Below are 27,933 nucleotides of genomic sequence, written 5' to 3' on the forward strand. Positions count from 1 at the left end.
CTATACACACTTCACCCTTCTGGAGCATAATTTATGTTTCCAGTCTATGTCCAATGTGTAGTTGATAAGTTCTTTATTCTCTACTTCCAGTTTCAATTGGTGACAACTGCTGTCTAGGAGACACTTGGGTTTTGAAACTTCACAGCAAGTGCTCCTCTACCTAACAACTAATATTTTAACATTCTTACTCTCTGCATTTTCTGTCATCTCTGTTGTAGTAATGGTTTTAGTTGATGGTGTGTTTACTACTGGGATCTCAGAATTTGTCTAAAATGCATTCCACACCTACTTTTCTATCTGAGTGTCTGTTCCTGATATGTAGTGCAAACCTAACCTGTCTGTGGTTCCTTTACAAGTCTCCAACTTGTTTTATAGACTGAGGAATTTACAGTTGACTTCATCACAGAACCAACAGTGCCTGATTTTGACCTCTCACACAAATTCATACCTGAGGACTGCAACCAGTCCTCTGCATGATGTTGCAAATTGACAGCTGTCCTGAGATACCACAGGTGAAGCTAACTGTCTTCACCACTTCCATCAGTTTCTGGAAGAACTGAAAATGGCCTCAGGTCCCAGACAACGGATTACATTGGTGACTACACGAGTAATGTATGAGCTGATTGCAACACTCACTCTCAATTCCTCCTGGGGTGACCTTTTGTACCTCATGGACTATCCCCCCTGGGCCACACACTGAGGGCCCTTTGAGTTTTTTGCCACACCACACTACAGGACCCATCTTGTGCTTCATATTTGAACTGACTACAACTAACAGTTCCTTCTTTCTTCACTCTGGCTGCCCAGATATCGGCAGAAGAGAGCCAGTGGTTCGAAGGGGAGAGGCAAGCACCACTAACCTTGAGGTAACTTTTGTGCCATGTGCCACCTACTGTCTTTCCAATAAAAAAGATCCAGATCTGGACACAACTTGCCAGCTACCATCAAGTTATTACTGGGTGACAGGCTAGGGCTGTCTGCTGACCACATTGGCAACAGGATTAACTTGCAAGTTATGCAGGAGACCACTCTGTCATGCCATCACTGATTAATTTGCAACAACTGTGAATGCTGGTTGCCACATGCCAACACAGCTCCTGGCTTTGTGGCATCACAGTGTGTCCAAGTTCATGATAGTATTAAAAAGCCATCTGGATTCCTCCAACCTGTGCACCATCTCCTTCCCCTCAGCAGGTTTTCTGAATTGAGCAGATGAGAATGTTCTCTGCAGAATTTTCTTTTTCATGGCCTTAGCCTCATCATGTTCCTGAGTTCTGGTTCATCATTTACCTCCACCCCTTCTCCAGATGCCACCTCAGACAACTGACTGCTCCTCCGTAACCCCCTTCCTCTCCGTCCCTGCCTGCCTCAGGCTTTCTGTGATACTTGTGTGCTCAACCTTGACTTATTAATTTTAACTTTTCCTTTTTTATTCTTTCTTCTGTTCGGGATCTCCATCTTCACTCGTTACCTTCCTTTATCAGCATTTCTACTAGCAGTTCCCTTCTCTGCTTCTCACTCTCACATATAGTTGCCAGCCAGGTACCACCTGTCTTGCACACACATACAGTTTCCACACTACTGCAATATTTCCCAATTCTCTCTCCAGTTGTTCTGTGTCCTCACCCAACACCCGTACCATTTCACAATACCCACTACCCACTCCAGTCAGACTGCAGCATCAGGGGGCAACAGAAGAGGGGGGAGGGGGGAGAGAGAGAGAGAGAGAGAGAGAGAGAGAGAGAGAGAGAGAGAGAGAGAGAGGTAGGTGTGTGGGGGGGGGGGGGGGGCATGGGCGTGCGTATGCGCGCTTGCATATACGTGTTTGTGTGAGTGTACACACATGTCCACTGCTCAACACATTTCCTGTTTGGTTAACACTTATTTATAGTTGTATTCATATTCAGTTTTGATTTCCAATCATCAGTGCTTTATTTTCAGCATTTTAGTTTCCTAAGAAGTAAATCTATTGTGCTGAATTTACATTTGTTTGCTTACAGTTTTGCTTATAATGGTATCCCAACTATAAAATATTTTGCAGGAGGAACGATAAGTGCAAGATCAGTAAAGCTTTTGGAGAGAATCACTAACCTGGATGAGCCAGAGAGTAGAGACTCATGGTGGACAGAACTTAGAATGGAAGTGCGATCTCATGCAAGAGCTATTGGCTGCAATGTTGTGCTTGGTTACTCAGAGCACACAAGCATTTGTGATGATGTGTGTGTACTCAGTGCCTCTGGGACAGCAGCTTTCATACAGATGGATTCTGGAGAGAGTTCTACACAGCACCCCATAAGCAGGCATCACCTACAAACAAAAGAACTGATGACTACATCACTTGATCGTACAGATTTTGAGAAGGATAAACCTGTCAGTTCTGTACCACTTTCGGTAAACCCATATGATGATTATCTCTAGTCCTATGCATATGAACTTAAATCCAAATAAATAATATAATTTACTATAATTATGAGGCCAAGTTAAAAAGTTATTAGCTGAACAGAGAGAGAGAGAGAGAGAGAGAAGGAGGGAGAGGGAGAGAGAGAGAGAGAGAGAGAGAGAGAGAGAGAGAGAGAGAGAGAGACTGTGACTGTGACTGTTTTGGTGTAAAAATCTGCACTTATTTTGGGATATAGTTGCCCTTCAGGTTAATGCATGTCATCCAGTATTTTTAGAGTGAGTTGACGTCATCCTTGACATACAATTCTGGGAGACCCACAAAACACTATTTTCCATGAATTGCTTTAGATGTAACAATAGAAGGAAATTAAATGATGTCAAATCTTATATGTATATTATATGTTCTGACAATTTGTATTTTAAATCCCTCAATTTTCCTATTCTCAAAATACATTATTTTTATCGGATGGAAGATTATTTTTTTCTTTGCAATCCCAATTTAAGTGAAGTTGGTTTGAAAGACTTGTGTAAATTTAATCAGTTAATATTTCACTCTTTCAGAGCTTATCACTAACAATGACCTCTTTTGCATCCCAGAAAAAGACTGGCTGTTACATTTCCAGTAGATGAATTGAATTTTGATGTGCACCACCAGTTTCTACAAACTGTGTTAATTGCTGTTTTGCTTCTAGTGTGAGGTGGTGGACACACATCTCATTCACAGCAAATTAGTTGGATTATTTTTAAAATGGTCAAAGATTTCTCATAGATAATTCTTCTAATAAAATGAACCACATTCTTTGTTCTGATCTGCAGAATGTCCCATGTATTTCAGACACTTTTAACAATTAATCATCTAATACCATATTGTCAATTATCTAGATATTCCAATCTGTGGTAATGTTTTAGGGATGTCCATAATGTGGATAATCTTTGGGAAGAATATGGCTGTGTTGAATTCAAATACATATTTCTTAACTGCTGAAAATGAAGGATAAGACTTGCCACTATTAACTTTGTCTTTGAATGAATTTCTATTGGTAATAAACAGTCCAAAAGAACTGATTTTGGGACATCACTATCTTCCATTTTATCCATTTGAAGAAAACACACGTAGCAAAGACTACTTCAGAAAACATATTGACAGCATTACTTTGGAGGTCAAGTTGGCATTTGATGTGTACAAATGTACAAAAAAATGAGATTACTTTTTGATACTAGTGTAATCTCTGTGCCATACTGCGAAATTATTACGTATCCCTTGTATATCTAGTCTCTCAGAGAATAATGTATTAGCTGGAATTGTCCAGTTTCAGGTACAATATTTTTTCTCTGCAATCTATTCTTTAGCATTGTTTGTTTCCAACTAGTTAGGTGTCTTGTTTCTGAATTACTTTATGTAGTACACTTCTTACATGAGCATTATTTATTCATTGGAGAATACTGTGGTGAGATGTGTATTATTTGAACCATTTTTCTTTCTTAGTAGAATATTATTTGTGGTTTCATTTTGGTGCTAGTATGACTGTACTGTAATTTTTAAGCATGTTTGGTTATACAGAAAGTGTACTTCATTTTTGTATTACAGTACTTTGTTAATCTTATGAACAAAATATGTTACCTTATAGAGAAATACAAGACTGGTTTGTTGAATAATATTTAAATTTATATTATGTCTACCCTCTGAAACATACACCACAAGCACAGCATACTGTGTTCATTTTCGTGAAGGTTATTTCTACAGTGTTGGGGCTAGCATTGCTGTCTTCTAACACACGGAGCAAAGGTTTGACTCCTGGTGACCACGATGGATGTTTCTGTGATGTAAATCACTCTGTCTAGTAAAGCCATTTTTCCCCAGATCACTCAACATGGAAACCAACCTGACATCCACCACCTAAAAACTAATCCCAACCTTATACTCTATCTGCCAATAGAGCCTCCACCACTGTGGCTATGCTCTGCAGGGATTATCTGGCACAGGGACCCCATCAGCTGTCAGGTATGTCCATTTACAAGCCCTGCCACCATATCTCCTCAAATCCATGTCCATAACAGAACTTCTCCCTTGAGTGCATCTCCCTCGTCACTTCCACCAATTCCTGCACTCCTACATTTTACATGCTTTCTAATGTATATAAACCCAGGCACCTGGGACACCTCATTCTTGCTGATTACTGCATCCCCACGGAGAGAACCTCTGCCCTTAGGTACCATCACCTTCACCCTATTACCTGTAACCTACTCCCCTACATTTCCTATGCCAACAACCCACAGTTCCTTGTTTCGTTATCACCTGTGTCATCCACAATGCCAATGGTCTTGCCACTATTGACCTCTTACCAGTCCCAACGAACGAGTGGACCCAAACCTACTATATCTTTCTTGGTTGTGATGACCAACTTTATCCTCATCTACAGTCATTCCTTCCGTGAAGGCATCACCTGCAAATAAGTCCATGGTACAGCAATTGGCATGTTCATGGCACCATTGTATGCCAGACTATTCATCAGTCATTGAGAGAAAACCTTCCTATCCACCAAAAATCCCAAACCCTTCACCTGATTCAGATTCATTGATGACATCTTCATGATCTGAACCTCAACATATTTTCTTCATACGCTTCAACTGGTCCTTCTCAGTCCACCAAGCTCACCTCCACCTCAAGGACAATTACATCACTACCTCCATCCACATCAAACTTCCAACTAGTAGCAATATCTCCATTTCAACAGCTGCCACCAATTCCACAATGGGATGACCCTTCCGTGAAACTAACCACCAGTATTCGTCACACCTGTAGTGATGAGTAGTCCCTCTCTAAATATTTGAAGGGTCACACTGAGGCCTTCACAGCCTGAAAGTACTGTCTCCACCTTGTCCACAAACAGATATCCTGTGCCTTGTTTATCCAGTCACCTCTAATCCCCAACATACCCACTGACCAGCCACAACGGAGTATCCCTCTTATGACTCAGCACCAGCCAGATTTGGAGCAACTGAGTCACATTCTCTGGTAGGGTTTTGGCTACCTTTCATCATGTTCTGAAATAAGAAATGTCCTCCTCCACTATCCTTCCAAGCCCTCCTGCAGCAGTACTTGGCACCCACCCATCCCCTGCAATATCATTGTCTATCCCTCTGCCACCCCTGCTCCCATTCTGTTGCCCAATGGCTCATATACCTACAATAGATCTAGTTGCAAGACCTGTACCTTACATCCTCATATACTCCAGTTTTTGTTTATTGTGCATGTGGGAATTATCCCCGCAACATATCCTTCATTCCCGTAAGACCCCCCCCCCTCCCCCCCACTTCTCTCCTCCTTAGCCCTTTCTGCCCTCCTGCTCCTTGTTATGGCCTGCCGATGTTGTACCTAACAGCCTATTGTCCTGTCCCCACCATGTCACTGCACACTCTCTAAGGCAGCACTAGTATCTTCCCCCATCTCCCTCCTCACCCCCACACCACTTCTGTAGCTTCACCACCTCACCTCAGATGCAGTTGCAGTCATGACTTTGTATTTTGAGGCAACAGTCTCTCTCTCTCTCTCTCTCTCTCTCTCTCTCTCTCTGTGTGTGTGTGTGTGTGTGTGTGTGTGTGTGTGTGTGTGTGTGAGAGAGAGGGAGAGAGAGAGAGAGAATTACACGTACTTAGCCGTATGAGTGCTTTCTGTTTGAGCATTTAAAGCCATGGGTGCATCAAACAAGTCATGGGAGAATGAAGTGGTGGGTCATCTATTTACAACAGCTAATGCCCTGCTTTTGATGGGCTCAGTGCTGACACAATGTTAAATATTACTTTTCTCTTTTTATTCACTTTGTAAGTAATATGTAATTGGTGATTAAATTTTATCTTTTTCTTAATCATGCCAATCAGCATAAGTTAGTTATTTGTGAATACTAATCATACTTTAAAAAAGAGGACATTGTTTTACTAAGCAGAATCTAAGCTACATAAAAACCTATGTATGTTCTCGAATGTGAAATTCCACTTGAATGATCACTTCTATCCCTGTTTTAAATATTGAGAATGTTGTTGTTTATACGTTAAACATCATTGTAAAGAAACAGAAGTAGACTTACAGAAGCTGAATAACTGTCAAATTTATAGTTAGATGTGATATGTGTTGTTGCCCCTAAAACAAACTTCATTCATATGGAATTTTTCTTTATAACATCTGTCCTAAAACTCTGTAAATGAAAGTTTGAACTTCTTACTCAAAACTTTATGCCTTTCATGCAGTTATTGTGTGTTTAAGTTTCATTATCTACCACTTGGCCTGTAGAAACTCCATCAAATAACCATTACTCCTGTGTAAGATTGATGTTGTTGGGTTTCTTACATCTTAGTAATATTGTACCTACTTCATTGTCTGCATCCATAATTTGCCTATCAATTTGCCATTTTGTTTCTTGTCAATGCATGCACATTTTGTTTGTGTTTGTACTGGTATTTGCAAGTTCATCATTTGCCCATTGTATTTTATTCTTTTGTTTTTAGTTCCTTTCTTACTGTCGCCCTCAGTGATCATTTTTTGATCTACATAAAAGCTGCTGAAGGTATGTAGGTTGAAAAGTCTGTAATATTGTACCTACTTCATTGTCTGCATCCATAATTTGCCTATCAATTTGCCATTTTGTTTCTTGTCAATGCATGCACATTTTGTTTGTGTTTGTACTGGTATTTGCAAGTTCATCATTTGCCCATTGTATTTTATTCTTTTGTTTTTAGTTCCTTTCTTACTGTCGCCCTCAGTGATCATTTTTTGATCTACATAAAAGCTGCTGAAGGTATGTAGGTTGAAAAGTCTGTTTATGAAAGCTAGATATTGAGTCATTAGAAGATGGGTATAGAACAATCACTTGAATTGCACAATACAGGTTTTTTTACTGACTTACATTGTGGAGAAAGTGGAAAGGTAATAAATATATATGCCAGGCAGATTTATTTTTATTTCTGCACTTGGAAGGGCAAAGCTCTTTGTTGTTCAGAAATAAGTTAAAATAATAATAATACATGCATACATACCAACATATGGAAAGATGAGATGATGAGTGATTTTTTTCCAATCTGAGCCTTGCATTAATGAGAATAAAGTACGTAATTTTTGTTGACTTGATAAATTTGGAGGCTTTTTATGTACTAATCACTTTGAATATGAGCCATATAGGCAGACCAAGTAGTAAAAACATGCCAATGGTTAAAGGCTGACTACCTGTCTTTGTAGCTTCAGCATGGAACTGATTTAGAATTTTTGAGTAGAATTGATAGGAATTTCAGCTTTCGTCATCCCATACTAATTACAGAAGTATCACAGTTGTGTAGCATTTCTTCATTAATGTTTGGTTCATCACCTTGTGTTGATATGAAGGCCATTAATTAGCTGGAACTGTGTAAAAATCATCAAATTCATTTAAATCTACTTTTATGAATATAATAGAGGGAAACATTCCACGTGGGAAAAATATATCTAAAAACAAAGATGATGTAACTTACCAAACGAAAGCGTTGGTATGTTGATATAGACACAAACAAACACAAACGCACGCACAAAATTCAAGCTTTTGCAACCCATGGTTGCTTCATCAGGAAAGAGGGAAGGAGAGGGAAAGACGAAAGGATGTGGGTTTTAAGGGAGAGGGTAAGGAGTCATTCCAATCCCGGGAGTGGAGAGACTTACCTTAGGGGGAAAAATGGACAGGTATACACTCGCACACACATGGATGGATATGTGTGTGCGAGTGTATACCTGTCCTTTTTTCCCCCCTAAGGTAAGTCTTTCCGCTCCCGGGATTGGAATGACTCCTTACCCTCTCCCATAAAACCCACATCCTTTCGTCTTTCCCTCTCCTTCCCTCTTTCCTGATGAAGCAACCGTGGGTTGCAAAAGCTTGAATTTTGTGTGTGTCTTTGTGTTTGTTTGTGTCTGTATCAACATACCAACACTTTCGTTTGGTAAGTTACATCATCTTTGTTTTTAGATAAATTTACTTTTAATATCATCACTGAAGGAATAATACTATGTACAGACATTTCCAATTTCCTGGATTTCGGTCTGTTGGTATACTTGTCTCTGTGCAGCTACTGTATCACAGAAATGAAAAATTTTCGCTTCTGTACAATGAAAATGATGCTGACAGATTACTACGTAAGTCAAACCAGGTAAAAAAAGTGTGAATCCCATGTAACTGTAAAAGGATGAAGTGATATGTAAACTGAGCATCAGAAGATCCATGAGGCTATTCCAGGATGATGCTTTTTCCACAGGGAGGTTCCAATGCAAGGAGCCATGCAGAGGATTGACAATTGTTGCAGTAGCTGGCATTTGTAAATCACACTCTAAAAGAAATCCCCACATTACTTTCAAATGTGCAACAATATCTTTCTCACAAGGGAACCTCCCCATCGCACCCCCCTCAGATATAGTTATAAGTTGGTACAGTGGATAGGCCTTGAAAAACTGAACACAGATCAATCGAGAAAACAGGAAGAAGTTGTGTGGAACTATGGAAAAAATAAGCAAAATATACAAACTGAGTAGCCCATGCACAAGATAAGCAACATCAAGGATGATGTGAACTCGGGAGCGCCATGGTCCCATGGTTAGCGTGTTACTGTAGAACGAGAGGTCCTTGGTTCAAGTCTTCTCTCGACTGAAAAGTTTACTTTTTTTGTTTTCTCAAAGTTATGATCTGTCCGTTTGTTCATTGACGTCTCTGGTCACTGTAAAAGTTTAGTGTCTGTGTTTTGCGACCGCACCGCAAAACCGTGCAATTAGTAGACGAAAGGACCTGCCTGTCCAATGGGAACCGAAAACATTTGATCGCAATTCCTCCACAGGAAAACAGGTCTTATATATTCTACACGACACTGGTGACGGCATGTGTGTCACATGACAGGAATATGTTGTCGACCCACCTAACTTGTACACTTGGCGAATGGGTAAAAAGATTCTTCTACCTTGCCCGATTTAGGTTTTCTAGTGGATGTGATAATCACTCCCAAAAAAGTGATGAAAACGTAAGAGTTTGTAACGTAAACTGCAAAAAATGAATGCAACAGTTTCACAGTCGCACAGTTTTCCCTGTGCTCTGTCAAAACATATGTTTTTAACGTTTTCAAATTTTTCGTTTTAGGTGTAGCGTCCCCATATTACGGCGCAGTTACCTCACATCGGACGGACAGACGGGCAGATAACAATTGTCTGAAAATAAAAAATTAAACCTTTCACTCGAAGGTAGTCTTGAACCAAGGACCTCTCGTTCGGCAGCTGCTCACGCTAACCACGGGACCACGGCGCTCCTGAGCTCATATGTCCTCTGTTTGTATATTTTGCTTATTTTTTTTCATAGTTCCATACAACTTCTTCCTGTTTTCTCGATTGATCTGTGTTCAGTTTTTCAAGGCCTATCCACTGTGCCAACTTATAACTAAATCTGAGGGGGGTGCGATGGGGAGGTTCCCTTGTCAGTGAAAAGATGGTTGTGAAACACAGTCTTTTTCCATCAATTGGAGCCTTGACTCAAAAACTGCTTTCTAACACAGATAGCTACGTACCAAGCAGTAACAATGTGCTGTGGCAGCATGCACATTTGCATTTATGCAAAAAATTGATATGGAGTCATTTAAGTGGAAATTGTACTTCAGTGACAATAAGCTTTTGATTTAGAGAGTACCAGTAACAGAATTATTCAATTTGGAAGTATGTGCATATTAAGGACATTAATTTTTCACTAACTCTTTAAAGGATTGCATGTGCATTTGTATCTGTCTTCATAGCACTGAATCAAAGAGGTAGTTGGTGAGTTTTTTGCAATATTACTTACTAAGTTATTGAGAGTTCTACAATACTGACTGCTGAAGGATAGTGATTGTATAGTTTCTGGTCACTGTGTTCAAGTCACTGAAATTGTCTGCCCAGAGAAGAAGCTGTATCTGGTAATTTGTGATGAAAGTTTAGAAATTATTGACACTATTTGGGTAAGAATTGTTCTGAATACAAGGTTTGGCAGTGGTTTCTGCAGTAGCCACCAGAAAGATTGCGGGAGGCGCACATCGGCACGGCGTGTCACGGACGGTAGTTGCCGCAAATGGAGTCCCGTCCACCAGAGGGCATGCGAGAATTCGGCCGCGACCTCTGCCAGCGGAACAACAACAACAACTCAGGCAGCACGGGCCGTGCCCAGTCAGTTCACATCGGGCATGCCTATGAGACAGTTCCCGGTCTACTCTGAAATGAAACGGAAAACGTGAACCATGTTACTACAGTTTCTAAGTGGGAAGTTCAAAAAGTAATATACTTATTATTATGGCAAGCCAAGTAAATTTTACTGACTGCTGCACTACACTTCAAAATGAGACAGATACATGACACTGCTATTCAACATAGTCAAAAGTCTCTTTAAACTGTAGTTGGTACATTCTAACAATACTTCAATTACTCGACTATAGTAATCTGTTCCTTGGTAATGGAACCATGGGAGAAACTCTCTGTGAACATACTCATCATTCAAAAATCTCTTTCACTCCATATGTTCTTTCAGATTGCTGGAAAATTTGCCTGGATATTTTCGTCTGTGGTCGATTTTGATGGCTTTTGCTCTCAATCAGTGTCACCCACATTTGTGTGGCATTGGTCAAATTGTTGGTTCCATTTCACTACAGCTGGACATTACATTACATTAGGCCCATGTACTGTGGTTGCAGCTTAGGTTGTAGATCACATGACTGGTTTCACAGGCAGCCCTGCCTTTTATGTGTGTGTGTGTGTGTGTGTGTGTGTGTGTGTGTGTGTGTGAATGGTGTCTCTCGCATGCAATTTGACGTATCTTCTTTATGGTAAGTAGCAAACTGTATTTTCCTACATTGTTGATATTGCTACCTGGATTTTCCATTGTTTGATTCACGTTCACAGTTTTCTCTGTCATTTTGAGTCTTGGTACTCTTCTGTGGGTTGGACTTCACTTTCATCTGGAAAAAAGACATTGAACATCTAGTCTGAGATCTCTTGGCGATGACGAACACTGAGAACATCAGCACTAGTCATCATCAGCTAGATTACAGGCTAGAAGCTTTGGAAACTCACAATGCCTGGTATTAACATCAGTATTATTTGCATGGTATATTATTTGTGCATTTATGACTGCAATGTTCATCATGCTATAAAAATCACCATAGGGCATCTGTTGGTCTTTGTGGATATGTTATATGTACTACACAGCTGATCGACAGTATCGGCTCCTGATATGGTTGCATTATAGAAGGTTATAATTTCTCACTTGTTCTTATCACCAAAAATTTTATTGATTCCTTTATGAAGATGCACTGTGGAAACTATCAGAACGACCTTGTTTTTCTTGGAGACGCATGACATTATCTGAAAAATTCAAGCACTGTTTTTCCTACCTCCTGGTTCTTTGTTTGCGTAAACTCTGTGGCTAATTTCAGGTTTATTCTCTCTTATAGCTCCAACCAGAGTAAGATTCTTTTGAAGCAAATAACCAGCTAATTTTATGGAAGTGAACCACTGGTCTATGGTTATATTACACCCAGATCCTGAAATCGCAGAAGTGAGTCATTTCACATCTGTCAGATTTTTTTGCTAATTGCAAATGGCCCTGCAGGTTGTTCACCATCATATATTTCCAGGTTGACAATGTAATACATCATAGCATCCACCAAAGCAAATATTTAGCCCTGCTTATTTTGTTTGCTACAGCTTGAAGAAACATTTGCCCTGGAAAGCTCCTAGCTTCTCATCTATGGTGCAGTACTCCCAAACTAAATAAGCATTTTTACAATTTTCCATGAAAGAAGAAAATATTTTAGATGTATGGGTTTAATTATCAGCCTTCTTTTATTTCTTCTCAAGTATCTCCCTCCCTCCCTGCGGGTTCGGGGGTAAGAATAGGCTCACGGTATTCCTGCCTATCGTAAGAGGTGAGTAAAAGGAGTCTCACACGTTTTGGCATTTATGTGATGATCCCCTGTGGGGTTTGACCTCTATTCTTCAAAATTTTTCTGAAGAGTGACCCTGTTGGGGAAGGGTGCCTTACATGGTGCATTGTGTCCATAGTGCGTTGAGATCTTTAGCCCCCTTTCTCATTGTGGCATTGCAGTCCGGCTCTTTCTCCATCTCATGGGTGAGGATACATTCCTGGGTGCAGTTTCCGCCACGCCCTTTGTCGTACCGCTTTCTGCTGAGACGAAGACCATGGACTCCTTTGCAGGTGATATGCAGCATGGTAGCCAGTCCGTTGTGGTGGGGCCGCCATATAACCTCGTGGTTGTAGCCCCCTGACAACACAGGAATTGCTCTGCCGATGCCTGCACCATTAACTCCCAACATATGCAAAGGAGTAGATGCCTGTCTGCCTGGGGCATCGGGACTCCCAGCGATGGGCATCCTGCCAGGTGGCCCTTGCTGAGGCTGGGTGGCGCCTGTGGGGAGGTCCCTTGGTCAGAGTGGGTGGCATCAGGGCAGATGAGCCACAGTGAAGCATGGTACATCATCTCTTACTGGTGGCCAGCCGCCAGCAGTCTCTTAAGTGTTCGAGGGCTCACTTAAATGCGCAGAAGTATGACCCCAAATCGTTCCCTTCCCTATCCACACCTTGGGAGGAGTGAAAGGCTAAGGATGGCAGCGATTCTTATTCACCCCAGTACCTTGTCTCTACGCGAGTTGATGGGGAATAAATTTATGTCAACGAAGCTTCAGTTTTTTTGTGGAGCATTTAGAGAACAAGTTTGAGGAGGTGTAGGGCTTGTGCAAAATGTGGTCTGGGTCAGTTTTGATAAAAACAGCATCCTCTGCCCAGTCGTGGGCATTACTTGCTTGTGACAAGTTGGGGGATGTTTCAGTTGCCATCACGTCCCATAAGAGTTTAAATATGATCCAGGATATTATATTCCACAGGGACCTTCTTTTGCAGTATGATGACAAGCTGTGCGCCAATTTAGAGTGATGAGGTGTTCATTTCGTCCGGTGCGTCCACCGGGGTCTAAGGGATAATCAGGTTGCCATCGGTGCCTTCATCTTGGCCTTCAAGGGTGACACATTACCTGAGAAGGTGAAGGTGATGGTCTACTGCTGTGACGTCAAGCCCTATATCCCTCCCCCAATGTGGTGCTTTGAGTGCTTGAAGTACGGCCATATGTCTTCCTGCTGTGCTTCCAGCCCCACATGTCGAAATTGTGGATGCCTGTCACATCCCAATACTCCATGTGCCCCGCCTCCCACCTGTGTCAAATGTGGAGAGCATCATTCACCTTGCTCGCCGGACTGCAGGATTTTATGGAAAGAGCGGAAAATCATGGAATATAAGACCCTGGACTGACTGACCTACACTGAGGCTAAGAGAAAATGTGAGCACCTACATCCTGTGGCTATGACCTCCTCATATGCCGCCACTATGAGAGCAGCTGTAGCCTTATCCATTGCACCAATTCCAGCCAGCACGCAGAGCAATAAGGCTACACCTGGCCCCTTGATGGTGGGGGGCACTTCCCTCCCTGTTGCTCCTGCACCACCTACTTCGGGAGCAACACCCCCCCCCCCCCTCCCCCCCTCTCCCCAACCATCGGGGACATCAGTCCCCACTTACCACACTTACCAGCCGAAGAAGCGTAAGTCTTCTTCGGCTCCTCTCGCCAGGAAGGGGTCCCTTGGGTCACTCCTTTCCCGGGTTCCGACCGGTGGAAAAGCAGACACCCACCAGTGGCTGAAGCAACCACAGGTCACTGGTTGTAGGGCTTCGTGGTTCTCCTCCATCCCTGAGACTGACTCAGTGAAGCCCATCCAGCCAGAACCACCAAAGGAACAGCGAGTGAAAAAAAAAAAATAAAAATAAAAATAAATAAATAAATAAAGCACCCAAGAATCCAGACCTTGCAGTGGCACCCATACCACTGTTCCTAACAAGCTCTGCATCTGAGAATGAAATGGAGATTCTGATGTCTGCAGAGGATCTAGATCTCGCCAGACACAATGGATGTTGAATGCACATGTACTCAATCGGTGGCAGCGGGTGACCCAGTGGTGTAATCTGTCTCCTTGGTCCCTTCGCGTCTTTTTCGGCCATGGACAATGTCATTCTGCAGTGGAATTGCAACAATTTTTTCCGCCACCTTGCTGAACTCCAACAACTTATTAGCCTTCACCCTTTCTTCTGCAGTGCTCTCCAGAAAACTTGGTTTCCAGCGATGTGAAACCCCACCCTCCATGGCTATCAGGGTTATTATGAGAATCGGGCAGCTTATGAGAGGGTATCTGGTGGCGTCTGCATATACGTCCTTAACTCTCTTTACAGCTAGTGTGTACTTCTTCAAACACCTTTAGAGGCTGTCGCTGTTCGGGTGTAGATGCCTCAGGCTGTTGCTGTCTGCAGTATCTATCTTCCACCGGATGGTGGTGTCCCACAGCGTGTATTGGCTGTGCTGATAGCCCAAATGCCCCCGTCTGTTTTGTTACTGAGCAGTTTTAACACCCATAACCCTTTGTGGGGTGGCTTGACGGCAACAGGTCGAGGAACTGTTGTTGAGCTAGTGTTTGCACAGCTCGAACTTTCTCTCTTAAATAATGGTGCCTCCACACATTTCAGTGTGGCACATGGCACGTACTCAGCCGTCGACCTTTCGGTCTGCAACCCTGGCCTTCTACCATTTGTCCAATGGAGTGTACGTTTATGCAGTAGTGACCACTTTCTGATCTTTCTGGCACTGCCACAGCATCACTCTTCTGGCTGCTTCCCCAGATGGGCTTTGAATAAGGCTGACTAGGACTCGTTCGCCTCCATTGCCACTATTGAGCCTCTTTCTCATGATACCATTGATGTCGTGGTTCACACGGTCACCACCGGTATCGTTTCTGCCGCAGAATCTGCAATTCCCTGTTCTTCTGTGTCACCACGGCAGAGGACTGTGCCTTGGTGGTCACTCAAGATCACTGAGGTGATTAGAGATCGCAGGCGGGCCCTTAAGCGCCATAAGTGGCACCCGTCAGTGGAACATCTCATCGCCTTTAAACGACTCCGTGCCAACGCCCACCCCCTTATTTGCAGTCGGAAGCAGGAGTGCTGGGAAAGGTATTTCTCCACCATTGGCATCCGTACCTCTCCATCGCAGGTTTGGACCAAGATTAGGCGGCTCTATGGATTTTAGACCCCCATCAGTGTCCCTGGGCTTTCCCCGAATGGAGCAGTCTGTACTGAACCAGACACGATTGCTGTACTCTTAGCAGAGCATTTTGCTCAGAGTTCCGCTTCTACGAATTGCCCGCTGGCCTTCCACTCCCTGAAAGAGTGGTTGGAACGTTGGAGTCTTTCATTCCATAAGTGCCACCCCAACTCGTGCAATGCTCCATTCAGTGAGTGGGAATTCCAAAGTGCCCTAGCCGCTTGCACTGATACAGCTCCCAGGCCGGATCGCATCCACTATCAGATGCTCAAACACCTCTCGGTGAACTGCCAGCGACGCCTGCTAGACCTTTTCAACTGTATTTGGGTTGAGGGTGAGTTCACGTCACAATGGCGGGAAAGCATTGTCATCCCTGTGTTGAAACCTGGCAAGAACCCCCTGGAGGTGGTTGCCATCTTTTTTGACATGCAGAAGGCATATGATATAACATGGCGACATCACATTCTCACCGCGCTTCATGGGTGGGGTCTTAGGGGCCCGCTCCCAATTTATATTCAAAATTTTCTGTCACTTCGTTCCTTCCACGTGCATGTTGGTTCCTCCTATAGTTCCTCCCAAGTCCAGGAGAATGGGGTCCCGCAAGGCTCTGTCTTCAGTGTCTGCCTCTTTTTAGTTGCTATCAATGGGCTAGCTGCAGCTGTGGGAACATCCATATCGGCTTCTTTGTATGCTGATGTCTTTTGCATATACTATAGCTCCACTGGCATTGCAGTTGCTGAATGGCAACTACAGGGCGCTATCTGCAGGGCGCAGTCTTGGGCCGTCACACACGGCTTCCAGTTCTCGGCCGCCAAGACTTGTGTCATGCATTTCTGCTGGCATCGCACTGTTCACCCTGAGTCGTGGCTTTATTTTGACGGTGAACCTCTTGCCGTGGTGGAGACGCATCGGTTTTTGGGGTTGCTTTTTGATACCTAGTTGACTTAGCTCCCTCGTATTCGGCAGCTTAAGCAAATGTGCTGGCGGCATCTTAATGCTCTCCATTGCTTGAGTTACACCAGCTGGGGTGCCGATCAGTCTACCCTTCTCCGGCTGTATCAGATGTTGATCCAGTCCCATCTCGATTATGGGATCCTGGCTTACGGTTCGGCATCACCTTCCGCATTGCGGTTGCTTGACCCTGTACTTCACTGCGGGATCCGATCGCAACTCCACATGAGCCCTGTAAACAGCATACTTGTGGAGGCTTGTGTCCCTCCATTGCGGATTCGGCGCCAAAGCTTACTGACTGTGCTTATGCTGCACATGTTTGTAGCTTGCCTGGACATCCCAATTACCAACTTCTGTTCCCCAACTCGGTCGTCCATCTTCCCGAATGGCGGCCCCAGTCATGGTGTAAGATCGTGGTTTGCGTCCGGGCTCTTCCTCTGGGCTTGTGTTTTTCTCTTGCCCTCCTCTTTTCTGGGCCCATTTACATATATCCCCATGGTATGTGCCCTGCCTATGCCCTCGGCTGGATTTGGCACAGGGCCTGTAGGACTCAGTCCCTCCTGAGGCCCTCCACCGCTGCTTTCTTTCCATCCTTGCCACGTTTCATGGCTCTGACGTGGTCTGCACCAATGGTTCAGTGGTTACTGGTTGAGTTGGTTATGCTATTACTCTTGGGGATCATTCTGAACAACACTCATTGCCGGCTGGCTGCAGTGTTTTCACTGCAGAGCTGGTAGCCATCTCTCGCACCCTAGAGTATATCTGCTCTTGCTCAAGTGAGTCCTTCGTCATCTGTAGTGACTCCCTGAGTGGTTTACGAGCTATCGACTAGTGTTTTCCTCACTCTCATCTGGTGATGGCTATCCAGAAGTCCATCCATACTCTTGCCCGTTGCGACCACTCCGTAGTTTTTGTGTGGACCCCAGGTCATGTCAGCATCCCGGGTAATGAACATGTTGACATGCTGCCCAAACAGGCTATCAGTGAACCGACCCTGGAGATTGGCCTTCTGGAATGTGATCTCCAGTCGGTATTGTGACAAAAAGTCCTTATTACTTGGGGTGATGAATGGCGCTCCCTGCCTTCCCCCAAAAAACTCTGGGTCGTCAAAGAGACTACCGGTGTGAGGCACTCCTCCTTGCGGGCCTCTCACAAGAACTCCATTGTACTCTGCCGACTATGCATTAGCCACACCTGTCTGATGCACGGTTATTTATTGCGCCGCGAGGACCCACCTCTCTGTTGCTGTGGTTCAGCATTGACAGTGGTCCACATCTTGTTGGACTGTCCACTTTTAACTGCACTCAGGCAGACGTTTGCGGTGCCTGATATGCTCCCTGCACTTTTGACAAATGATGTTGCCATGGCAGGCTTAGTTTTGAGTTTTGTGCGCAGGGGGGAGGTTTTATCGCTCTATGTGAGTGTTTGTCTCTTTTTTTGTGTTGAGTCTGGCCTTTGACCTAAGGTTTTATATTGAGGTTTTTAGTGTGTCTCTTGGTGGTTGGCTTTCTCTTTTTTTTGTTACCATGGTTGGCCAACCACTGTAAAACTGTGTGTTTTTTAATTCATCCTTTATGGTGTTTGTCTATGTCTTTCTTGTTCCATGTCATCCCTTTTTACCTCCGTTGCTTGTTTTTATTCCTTGTGGGTTTTCATGATCATGGAAAAAGGGACCGATGGCCTTTGTAGTCCGGTCCCTTCAACCCTCACAATCCAACCAACCACAAGTATTTCTGTTGCTGTACCTCAAACAGTATAAGGGGAACATAAATGATCTTTCACTCATTGTCTGATGACATAACTCAATTAACATTTTATTATATGTCGTGTGTGTTTGTATGATTTACCGAGCGAGGTGGCGCAGTGGTTAGACACTGGACTCGCATTCGGGAGGACGACGGTTCAATCCCGCGTCCGGCCATCCTGATTTAGATTTTCCGTGATTTCCCTAAATCGCTCCAGGCAAATGTCGGGATGGTTCCTTTCAAAGGGCACGGCCGACTTCCTTCCCCGTCCTTTCCTAATCTGATGAGACCGATGACCTTGCTGTCTGGTCTCCTTCCCCCAACAAACCAACCAACCTTTGTATGATTTTCTTCTCTTGCTGCACATAAATACAATATTTGTAAATGAGCTTTTATTTCAGTTGCATCTGTCCGATTAGTATCCCTTTCTCTGGAATAATGTCCCTGTACTTCAGGTGTCTTTTTATTAATGTACTCAACAATGGTAGAGAGCAGCTCATTGTCAAAAAAGCATTTCCAACATTACATTGGTGTTCTTACATACTCCACAGCTCCTTTCACTCACAGTAAGTGACTGACGATGTTTTGTCATCAAGTGCAAACATTTTTTTGGTGGATACATTTTGACCATTTTGTAGAGTTGTTCCATTGTAGAAAACACTTGTCAATATGATTATCACTGGAATCTGCATCTTTCTCAGTGCCAGTATTTGATTGTCTCGTTTCCACACTGTCTTCTTTCACATCGCTATAAATGCCAAACCCATCATCTGAGTGATCATCTTCCTCGAGTAACAGCTCTAGTACTATTTCCCTGTCACATTCATTTTCGAGACTGTAGTTCTTCTGTCAGCTTGTATTGGATCTGAAGATGAGTGAATACCTGTTATTGGCGGCTATTACTTACAACTACTAGATTTAAAAAAAAAGTAAAATATTTACCCATAGTAACGGCAAAGGTCGTGGGTCCTCTGGTAGACTCCTGCAATACAGCTGTAGTAACAACCCCTTCACTCCAACTCTGTACTGCAACTGATGTGTTGTTGATAAGCAAGATGTATTTGCATTTAGTTAACTGGAAGATAGATAGCACCACAAGCCTGCCAATGTATCTGATGGACTGTACTGCGTAAATAAAGTTTACCTGGCATCTGTGAGATGCCATGTGACCACTCCAGGGTTAAAAGTTAAGCGTGTTTGTTACCTGAAAAACACAGCTGTGAAGCTGAGAACATTTCACATTTTCTTTGTATTCTACTATCAATCCACATCCTATGACCTTGTTATGTTTCCTGGTGATTCAACCAATGTAAAGTTAAAATATAACATTTTCTTTCAAGTGGTAGAAGGTTAGCTGCCAATTGTTTTATTTAACTCATATTGATTACATTGATTCAGTGAGTTTCACCATTTTGATTTTTAGATGTAACACAGAATGTTCCCCATAGTTACTCTTGATATTACACTTAACAAAAATCAAAATAGTGAAAGTTAGTGAATCAGCATAATCACATCACGAGGAAAAGAGAAGTGGTTGATATGAAGTTCTCAGGGTTCCAGTCAGGTGAGTTGGTTGAAATGGCATGATATTTCTCCCATCATCTTCTGATGAGTGCCTTTATGAAGTGATTCTGCCAGAAGTGACTCTTATCGAACAGTCATCCCATTTCAGTGAACCCACCTGGCTGGAAACACAATAACTTTATATTAATCCACATCTAGTTTATGTTTTTGTCTCATGTACACAAGATACTGAGGAATGTTTCAGGAATAAATCTGAAATGCCTCAGAAAAAAATCATTCAAGGAAGTAGACAGTACTCTGCATGTAGCAATGTGTTCTTAGGATTTGGTGTAGAGTTGTGTGGTGCTCCCTACTGCACTGATGAGATCTGTCATGGTTCAGAGTCATGTTTTCTTTAAGTTTAGTGCCATTTGCTCCCAGTGTTTTCACTGGTGCAGTCAAAGCATGATCCTGAGTGTGAATACCAATATCACAGTATACAATAAACACCATCTAGGATGGCTGACTGACTCAGTTCACATAAAATGATGTTCTAATGTAGTCACTATTGATTTCAACATGTGTTGTGACTTCTGTCAGAAATGACTAATTATGTGGCTTTTAAATAGGTCACTGTTTATCTTTCTTTACAATAATTAATCATACGTGTTACATTATTTTACATTACATAGGGTGAATCATATTCCAAGAATGCCTTGGAGAAGAGTTTCTAGGTTGTGAAAAGAAGTTAAATATGTAAATACAGTACTGGTAAAACAAAGTGTATTTAGTTTGTGAATTATATTATAACTAAAAGCATAAATTTTAAAAATATCCCTTGTTATCACTGGAGGAGGAATTTGCCAAGAGAAAGTTCACTTGTAAACTCTGTTATAATGCCTACATGATGTTGAGTAAGCTCTGGCAGGTTAGTAAATACATGTGTTTTCATGTATGTGACCATTCTGTGCTAATGGTAAACTTTTGAAGTATTGGTAGAATTTAGTCTTTGGTCTTTGTGCTATTATTATATTATTTTTTAATGTTGTTGTTGTGGTCTTCAGTCCTGAGACTGGTTTGATGCAGCTCTCCATGCTACTCTATTCTGTGCAAGCTTCTTCATCTCCCAGTACCTACTGCAACCTACATCCTTCTGAATCTGCTTAGTGTATTCATCTCTTGGTCTCCCTCTACGATTTTTACCCTCCATGCTGCCCTCCAATACTAAATTGGTGATCCCTTGATGCCTCAGAACATGTCCTACCAACCGATCCCTTCTTCTGGTCAAGTTGTGCCACAAACTTCTCTTCTCCCCAATCCTATTCAATACTTCCTCATTAGTTATGTGATCTACCCATCTAATCTTCAGCATTCTTCTGTAGCACCACATTTCGAAAGCTTCTATTCTCTTCTTGTCCAAACTATTTATCGTCCATGTTTCACTTCCATACATGGCTACACTCCATACAAATACTTTCAGAAATGACTTCCTGACACTTAAATCAATACTGGATGTTAACAAATTTCTCTTCTTCAGAAACGCTTTCCTTGCCATTGCCAGCCTACATTTTATATCCTCTCTACTTCGACCATCATCAGTTATTTTGCTCCCCAAATAGCAAAACTCCTTTACTACTTTAAGTGCCTCATTTCCTAATCTAATTCCTTCAGCATCACCTGACTTAATTAGACTACATTCCATTATCCTTGTTTTGCTTTTGTTGATGTTCATCTTATATCCTCCTTTCAAGACACTGTCCATTCCATTCAACTGTTCTTCCAAGTCCTTTGCTGTCTCTGACAGAATTACAATGTCATCGGCGAACCTCAAAGTTTTTATTTCTTCTCCATGAATTTTAATACCTACTCCGAATTTTTCTTTTGTTTCCTTTACTGCTTGCTCAATATACAGATTGAACAACATCGGGGAGAGGCTACAACCCTGTCTTACTCCCTTCCCAACCACTGCTTCCCTTTCATGTCCCTCGACTCTTATAACTGCCATCTGGTTTCTGTACAAATTGTAAATAGCCTTTCGCTCCCTGTATTTTGCCCCTGCCACCTTTAGAATTTGAAAGAGAGTATTCCAGTCAACATTGTCAAAAGCTTTCTCTAAGTCTACAAATGCTAGAAACGTAGGTTTGCCTTTCCTTAATCTTTCTTCTAAGATAAGTCGTAAGGTCAGTATTGCCTCACGTGTTCCAGTGTTTCTACGGAATCCAAACTGATCTTCCCCGAGGTTGGCTTCTACTAGTTTTTCCATTCGTCTGTAAAGAATTCGTGTTAGTATTTTGCAGCTGTGACTTATTAAGCTGATAGTTCGGTAATTTTCACATCTGTCAACACCTGCTTTCTTTGGGATTGGAATTATTATATTCTTCTTGAAGTCTGAGGGTATTTCGCCTGTTTCATACATCTTGCTCACCAGATGGTAGAGTTTTGTCAGGACTGGCTCTCCCACGGCCGTCAGTAGTTCCAATGGAATATTGTCTACTCCGGGGGCCTTGTTTCGACTCTGGTCTTTCAGTGCTCTGTCAAACTCTTCACGCAGTATCATATCTCCCATTTCATCTTCATCTACATCCTCTTCCATTTCCATAATATTGTCCTCAAGTACATCGCCCTTGTATAGACCCTCTATATACTCCTTCCACCTTTCTGCTTTCCCTTCTTTGCTTAGAACTGGGTTTCCATCTGAGCTCTTGATATTCATACAAGTCGTTCTCTTATCTCCAAAGGTCTCTTTAATTTTCCTGTAGGCGGTATCTATCTTACCCCTGGTGAGATAGGCCTCTACATCATAATTGTCATAACAGAAGAATTATATATGTTGTACAACATTTGTTGTTAGTCAGCTGCCAAAATACGAAGCTCTTTCTAAGAAGTCCCGGCAGAAAGTTATTGGAGTAATACCTGAAGTAATTCTTGTAACCCCGTCTCTGTTCTAAAAATGTGGTCTTTTTTAGTTGAGTTTCCCAAAAACTGATTACATAACTCATTTGTGAATGGTCACATTTTCATTTTTAAATCACTCATGCAGTGGAAATGTTGCTGAGGTTAGGCAGTTTGTCAAGTATAGAGTGTTGGTTTTGCAATTTAGGATGTAATCTGTCTGTAGTACCAAAAACTGATTGCTATCTATTCCTTGAACTTCATTGTTTGCATTCACTGTAACAGGATGCTCTGGCATTGTGTGAGCTTTACTAAATAGGCTGTACTGAGTTTTTTCAGGATTAATATTGACATATTTAATTAACTACCCTTTCCGTAAGAGGACCAAATAGACGAAGTAACATTTTCAAAGTTTGTTGAGAAAGTAATGTACTCAGGAATGGTAAGCCATCTCAGCAGTAATGGGGTACTTAGTAAATCACAGCTTAGATTTCAAAAATGCTATTCTACAGAGACAGCAATATACAGTTTTGCTGCCCACATAATAGAGTCTTTAAATAGTAAAATGTCACCAATAGGAATTTTCTGTGACATACCCAAAGTGTTTGATTGTGTGAACCATGACTTCATATTACAGAAATTATAATTCTATGGTATAAATGGCACAGCATATAAGTGGTTGGTTTAAGTCTTACCTACAGAACAGGAAGCAAAAAGTTTCTTTATATGGTTTAAATGATTTAAGGAAGTTTCCAACTTCATCTAACTGGGGTGAAATTACGTTAGGTGTTCAACAGTGTTCGATCATGGGTCCCCTTCTATTCTTGATATATGTGAGTGACCTCCCTTCTTATCTTAAACAAGAAGTTAAACTGACACTTTACTGATGATACAAGCATCATTATTTATCCAGTAAAAGAAACTCCAATAGAAAATGATGAAAATAATGTCTTTGCGAAAATTATTGATTGGTTTTCTGTGAATGCGCTTGCTCTGAAATTTGGAAAAAATAAATAAATAAATAAAAACACAGCACACCCAATTTTCTACTGCAAGGAGTACAGTTCCTTCAATAAATATAACATATCAACTGAAGTTACTAGCCAAGGAGAGCATACTAAGTTTTTGGGTGTGCATATAGATGAGAATCTTAATTGGAAAATTCATATTTTGGCTCTCCTAAAGTGACTAGGTTCAGCAACATCTGCAATCAGAATAATTGCCAATTTTGAGGATATAGAAACTAGCAAGCTAACATACTTCCCATGCTTCCACACTCTGATGTCATACAGAGTAATATGTTGATATTAATATAATAGAGGGAAACATTCCACGTGGGGAAAAATATATCTAAAAACAAAGATGATGTGACTTACCAAACGAAAGCGCTGGCAGGTCGATAGACACACAAACAAACACAAACATACACACAAAATTCAAGCTTTCGCAACAAACTGTTGCCTCATCAGGAAAGAAGAGGGAAGGAGAGGGAAAGACGAAAGGATGTGGGTTTTAAGGGAGAGGGTAAGGAGTCATTCCAATCCCGGGAGCGGAAAGACTTACCTTAGGGGGAAAAAAGGGACAGGTATACACTCGCGCACACACACACACACACACACACACACACACACACACACACACACATATATATCCATCCGCACATACACAGACACAAGCAGACATTTGTAAACGCAAAGAGTTTGCCTTTACAAATGTCTGCTTGTGTCTGTGTATGTGCGGATGGATATGTGTGTGTGTGTGTGTGTGTGTGTGTGTGTGCGCGCGAGTGTATACCTGTCCCTTTTTTCCCCCTAAGGTAAGTCTTTCCGCTCCCGGGATTGGAATGACTCCTTACCCTCTCCCTTAAAACCCACATCCTTTCGTCTTTCCCTCTCCTTCCCTCTTCTTTCCTGATGAGGCAACAGTTTGTTGCGAAAGCTTGAATTTTGAGTGTATGTTTGTGTTTGTTTGTGTGTCTATCAAACTGCCAGCGCTTTCGTTTGGTAAGTCACATCATCTTTGTTTTTAGATATAGAGTAATATGTTGGGATGACTCAGTACTTAGGCAAAAAGTATTCACTGCTCAAAAGAAAGTGGCTAGAATAATGTGCGGGGTTCCTAGTTGCACATCTTGTAAACATCTCTTTAAAAGGTTAGGAATTCTTACAAGAGCCTCACAGTACATTTACTCAGTTGTTCTCAACAACATGGACCAGTTTAAAAACAATAGTGACATTTATGGTTATAATACCAGAAGAAAGAAAGACTTACACCGTCCTCTACTTAACCTATCTTTGGCACAGAAAGGGGTAAAATATGCTGCTGTAAAACTTTTTGATAAATTACCAGATGAAATAAAATGTCTGACAGACAGCAATAACAGTTTTAAAAATAAATTGAAATCATATCTCCTTCACAACTCCTTCTATACCATAGATGAAGTCTTGAATAGGAATAAATAAATCTATAGGTATAATGCATTTTGTGCCATTTAAGGAAATGGGGCAGGTAATAAAAATTTTAAGCTTTAAAACAGAAAAAAGAAAATGAAAAATCCTTCATTCATGTGTGCATTTCTTATGCGTTTGACATGTTCCACATCATAATGGTTACCATTAGATTTATTAATGGAACATGTAACTAATTAGAACAATTTAAACAAAACACACACACACACACACACACACACACACACACACACACACACACACACACACACCTTTTGTTGTTGATAAGTGAAGAAGTGTGAAGAGGCACGTGTTTTTGTTGTGTGATAAAGAGTATTAACTCTTGTATCAATCGAGATACTGAAGCAATTACAATTTTTTAAGTAGAATGATATACGTATTTTAATAGCATCTGAAAGCACTTGAAAGGATGAAAGGATGAGTACAATGATATAATGCTTGTTTTAATTTTGAGGTTGAAACTCTTCACAAAAGAATTCAAGAGATATTGTAAAATGGAAAGGCAAGTCAGTCAGAATCGACTATTGCATTGGAAACGTGTTCATTCCAGGCTACATTGTTGTACTAAACCTTTTGACCATTTACTTGTCTGCACTGCAGAAATAGCAGGAACTGTGTCATCTATTTGCAGGTCATTTCTGCTTCACATTTTTTCCATGTAGACATGTACAGCAATGGAGAGAAGTTAGACATGCTACTTTTATATGATGAAATGTCAAAGAAATGCTGTCAGAAAGGTATGGCGGTATAGGCATGTTTATCCTGATCCTCACTGTCCATCATGCCAAGCCCTTGTATGAGTTATTACATCAATAAAGTGCACAGGTAGCGTCATCATCAAACAGAGGATGAGCATGAAGACTGCAACTGGCTGAGCACATGAAGAAGCTGTTCTGGCTACAATGCTTACCAGTCTCCATGGTGGCATGAGACATATTGCCAAGGAATGTGGTATCAGCCAGATGAGTGACATTTGCATGTTGCATCAATATAAATACCACCCTATCATCTGTCACTACATAAGGCCCTCAAAAGACATGACTTCCAACATTGTATAGTATTCTGTCAGTCGGATCTGCAGCACCTGGGAGGCAACACTACATTTTTCCAATGTGTGCTCTTTACTAACGAAGCAACATTTGTGAACCATGGCAATATAAATTTATGTAACATGCCCTATTGTGCCATGGAAAACCCGTGCCAGCTTTGTCACATACAATTCCAACTATCAAGGAGTGTAAAAGTGTGTGTCATCAAAGAAAATACCATTGTTGGATCTTACATCATCCAAGGGATGTTAAATGGAAATACATATGCACACTTTCGTACAAAAATTCTACCTGCTCTTCTAGAAGATGTACCACTGCATAAGTTACAGTGTACATGTTTCCAACATGACGGCTGCCCAGGTGCAGATACTGAATGAAAAGTTTCCTGACCATTTGATAGGACATGTGGTACAATGGCCAGCCAGATTCCCTGATTTGACTACTCCTGGTTTCTTTGCGTGTGGAGCACTGGCCACAACTGCACCAAATGATAAGCACAATTGAATCGCCACTGTATGCAACTGCACATCATGCAAAATACTTTCGTCTCTTCATTTAACTTTCCAATGGTGATTGCAAATATGCCTTGCAGTTGATGGTACACAATTTGAACACATGGTTAAGTAAAGTACACAACAACGTTTCATTAAGAAAAGCATGTAGTTTGTGGGTGACATATTGGTAGCCATTCTGAATAAAATGTTTAGTTTATTTAAGTTTATTCTATCTAATTACAATTTCAAGTAGTACCTGTAGACACATTTGTCTGGCAGCAGGTGTTTCCTGTTTAAGAAGCATTCCAACACCCCCAGGCAAATACAGGTTAGATTTTTTTATTTTTTTATTTCAGAGCTAAGAAAATTACTATAATAGTTTTTTAAATTCTGTCAATGGGGCATTTATCATCATGAAGTATTAACAACGAGCGTTTCTGTTTCGGCTTTGACAAGTAAGCAGCTCTGGGGAGGGCTTAAATGGAAAACTGCCTGACATAACTGGAGTAGTTTTCACAAAAAACCTAGAAATATACACATATTTGAAATAGTTTTCCTAAGCCCCATCTGATGCACCAGAAGCTTGCTTATGCCATAGTTCCACGTGCTACAAAAATCACAGCTGACCCTGTAGCTATGTTGTATAAGAAATGAGATTTTATCTTAGTAGCATAGGTCTGTCTTGCTGCATACAGTGATGGCGCATGGCGTGAGAGCTCTGCAACAAACAAACTTATTTCAGTATATCAGTTGATAAATAATTGAGACCATTATCAATACAAAACATTCTGTGCCCCTCAGTGTACTATCAGTTGTGAAAAACCTCATTTTGGTATCTGGAACCATCTGCTATTTGATCAGTGGTCTCCTTTACTAATAAAGTATTTTTTGAATTATTACCCATGTCTTTCATTGCAGTATCCAGCATTTGGTTCCATATTTACAGAATAACTCCTAATGTGTTTGTACTGACTATTTTTCAATTTTAAGATCTTCATGTACAAATTAAGTAACTGTTAAATTAAAATTAAAATTAAAATTAAAATTACTTTCAGACTCTTCCAAAAATGCAGTGTGTTCTGGAATCTTCAGATGGTGATAATGTGCCAGCTTGCAGTATCTGTCACATTCCTTACAGTGAAAGCAGTGTGCCTTTCAGGGTGACAATGATGAAGTGTGTAGTGTGTGGGTGAGTTTGTATATAGCAGATTTGTTTAATTACTAATTCTAGAGCAATGCATTACACAGTTGCTTA

At 41.5% G+C, this 27,933-nt stretch overlaps 1 protein-coding gene across 3 annotated transcripts in view; it reads left to right on the forward strand.

Moving 5' to 3' along the window:
- LOC124721086 (C2 domain-containing protein 5) overlaps positions 1–27,933 on the forward strand; it is a 230,532-nt gene that overhangs the window by 160,010 nt on the left and 42,589 nt on the right. For all 3 annotated transcript variants that reach the window (XM_047245898.1, XM_047245897.1, XM_047245899.1), the window contains 2 exons: positions 2,042–2,391; positions 27,734–27,867. In XM_047245898.1, coding sequence (XP_047101854.1) covers positions 2,042–2,391; positions 27,734–27,867 — 484 coding nt within the window. The remainder of the gene's footprint in view (positions 1–2,041; positions 2,392–27,733; positions 27,868–27,933) is intronic.

This window comes from Schistocerca piceifrons, chromosome X, assembly GCF_021461385.2.
Source record: "Schistocerca piceifrons isolate TAMUIC-IGC-003096 chromosome X, iqSchPice1.1, whole genome shotgun sequence".
NCBI lineage: Eukaryota > Metazoa > Arthropoda > Insecta > Orthoptera > Acrididae > Schistocerca > Schistocerca piceifrons.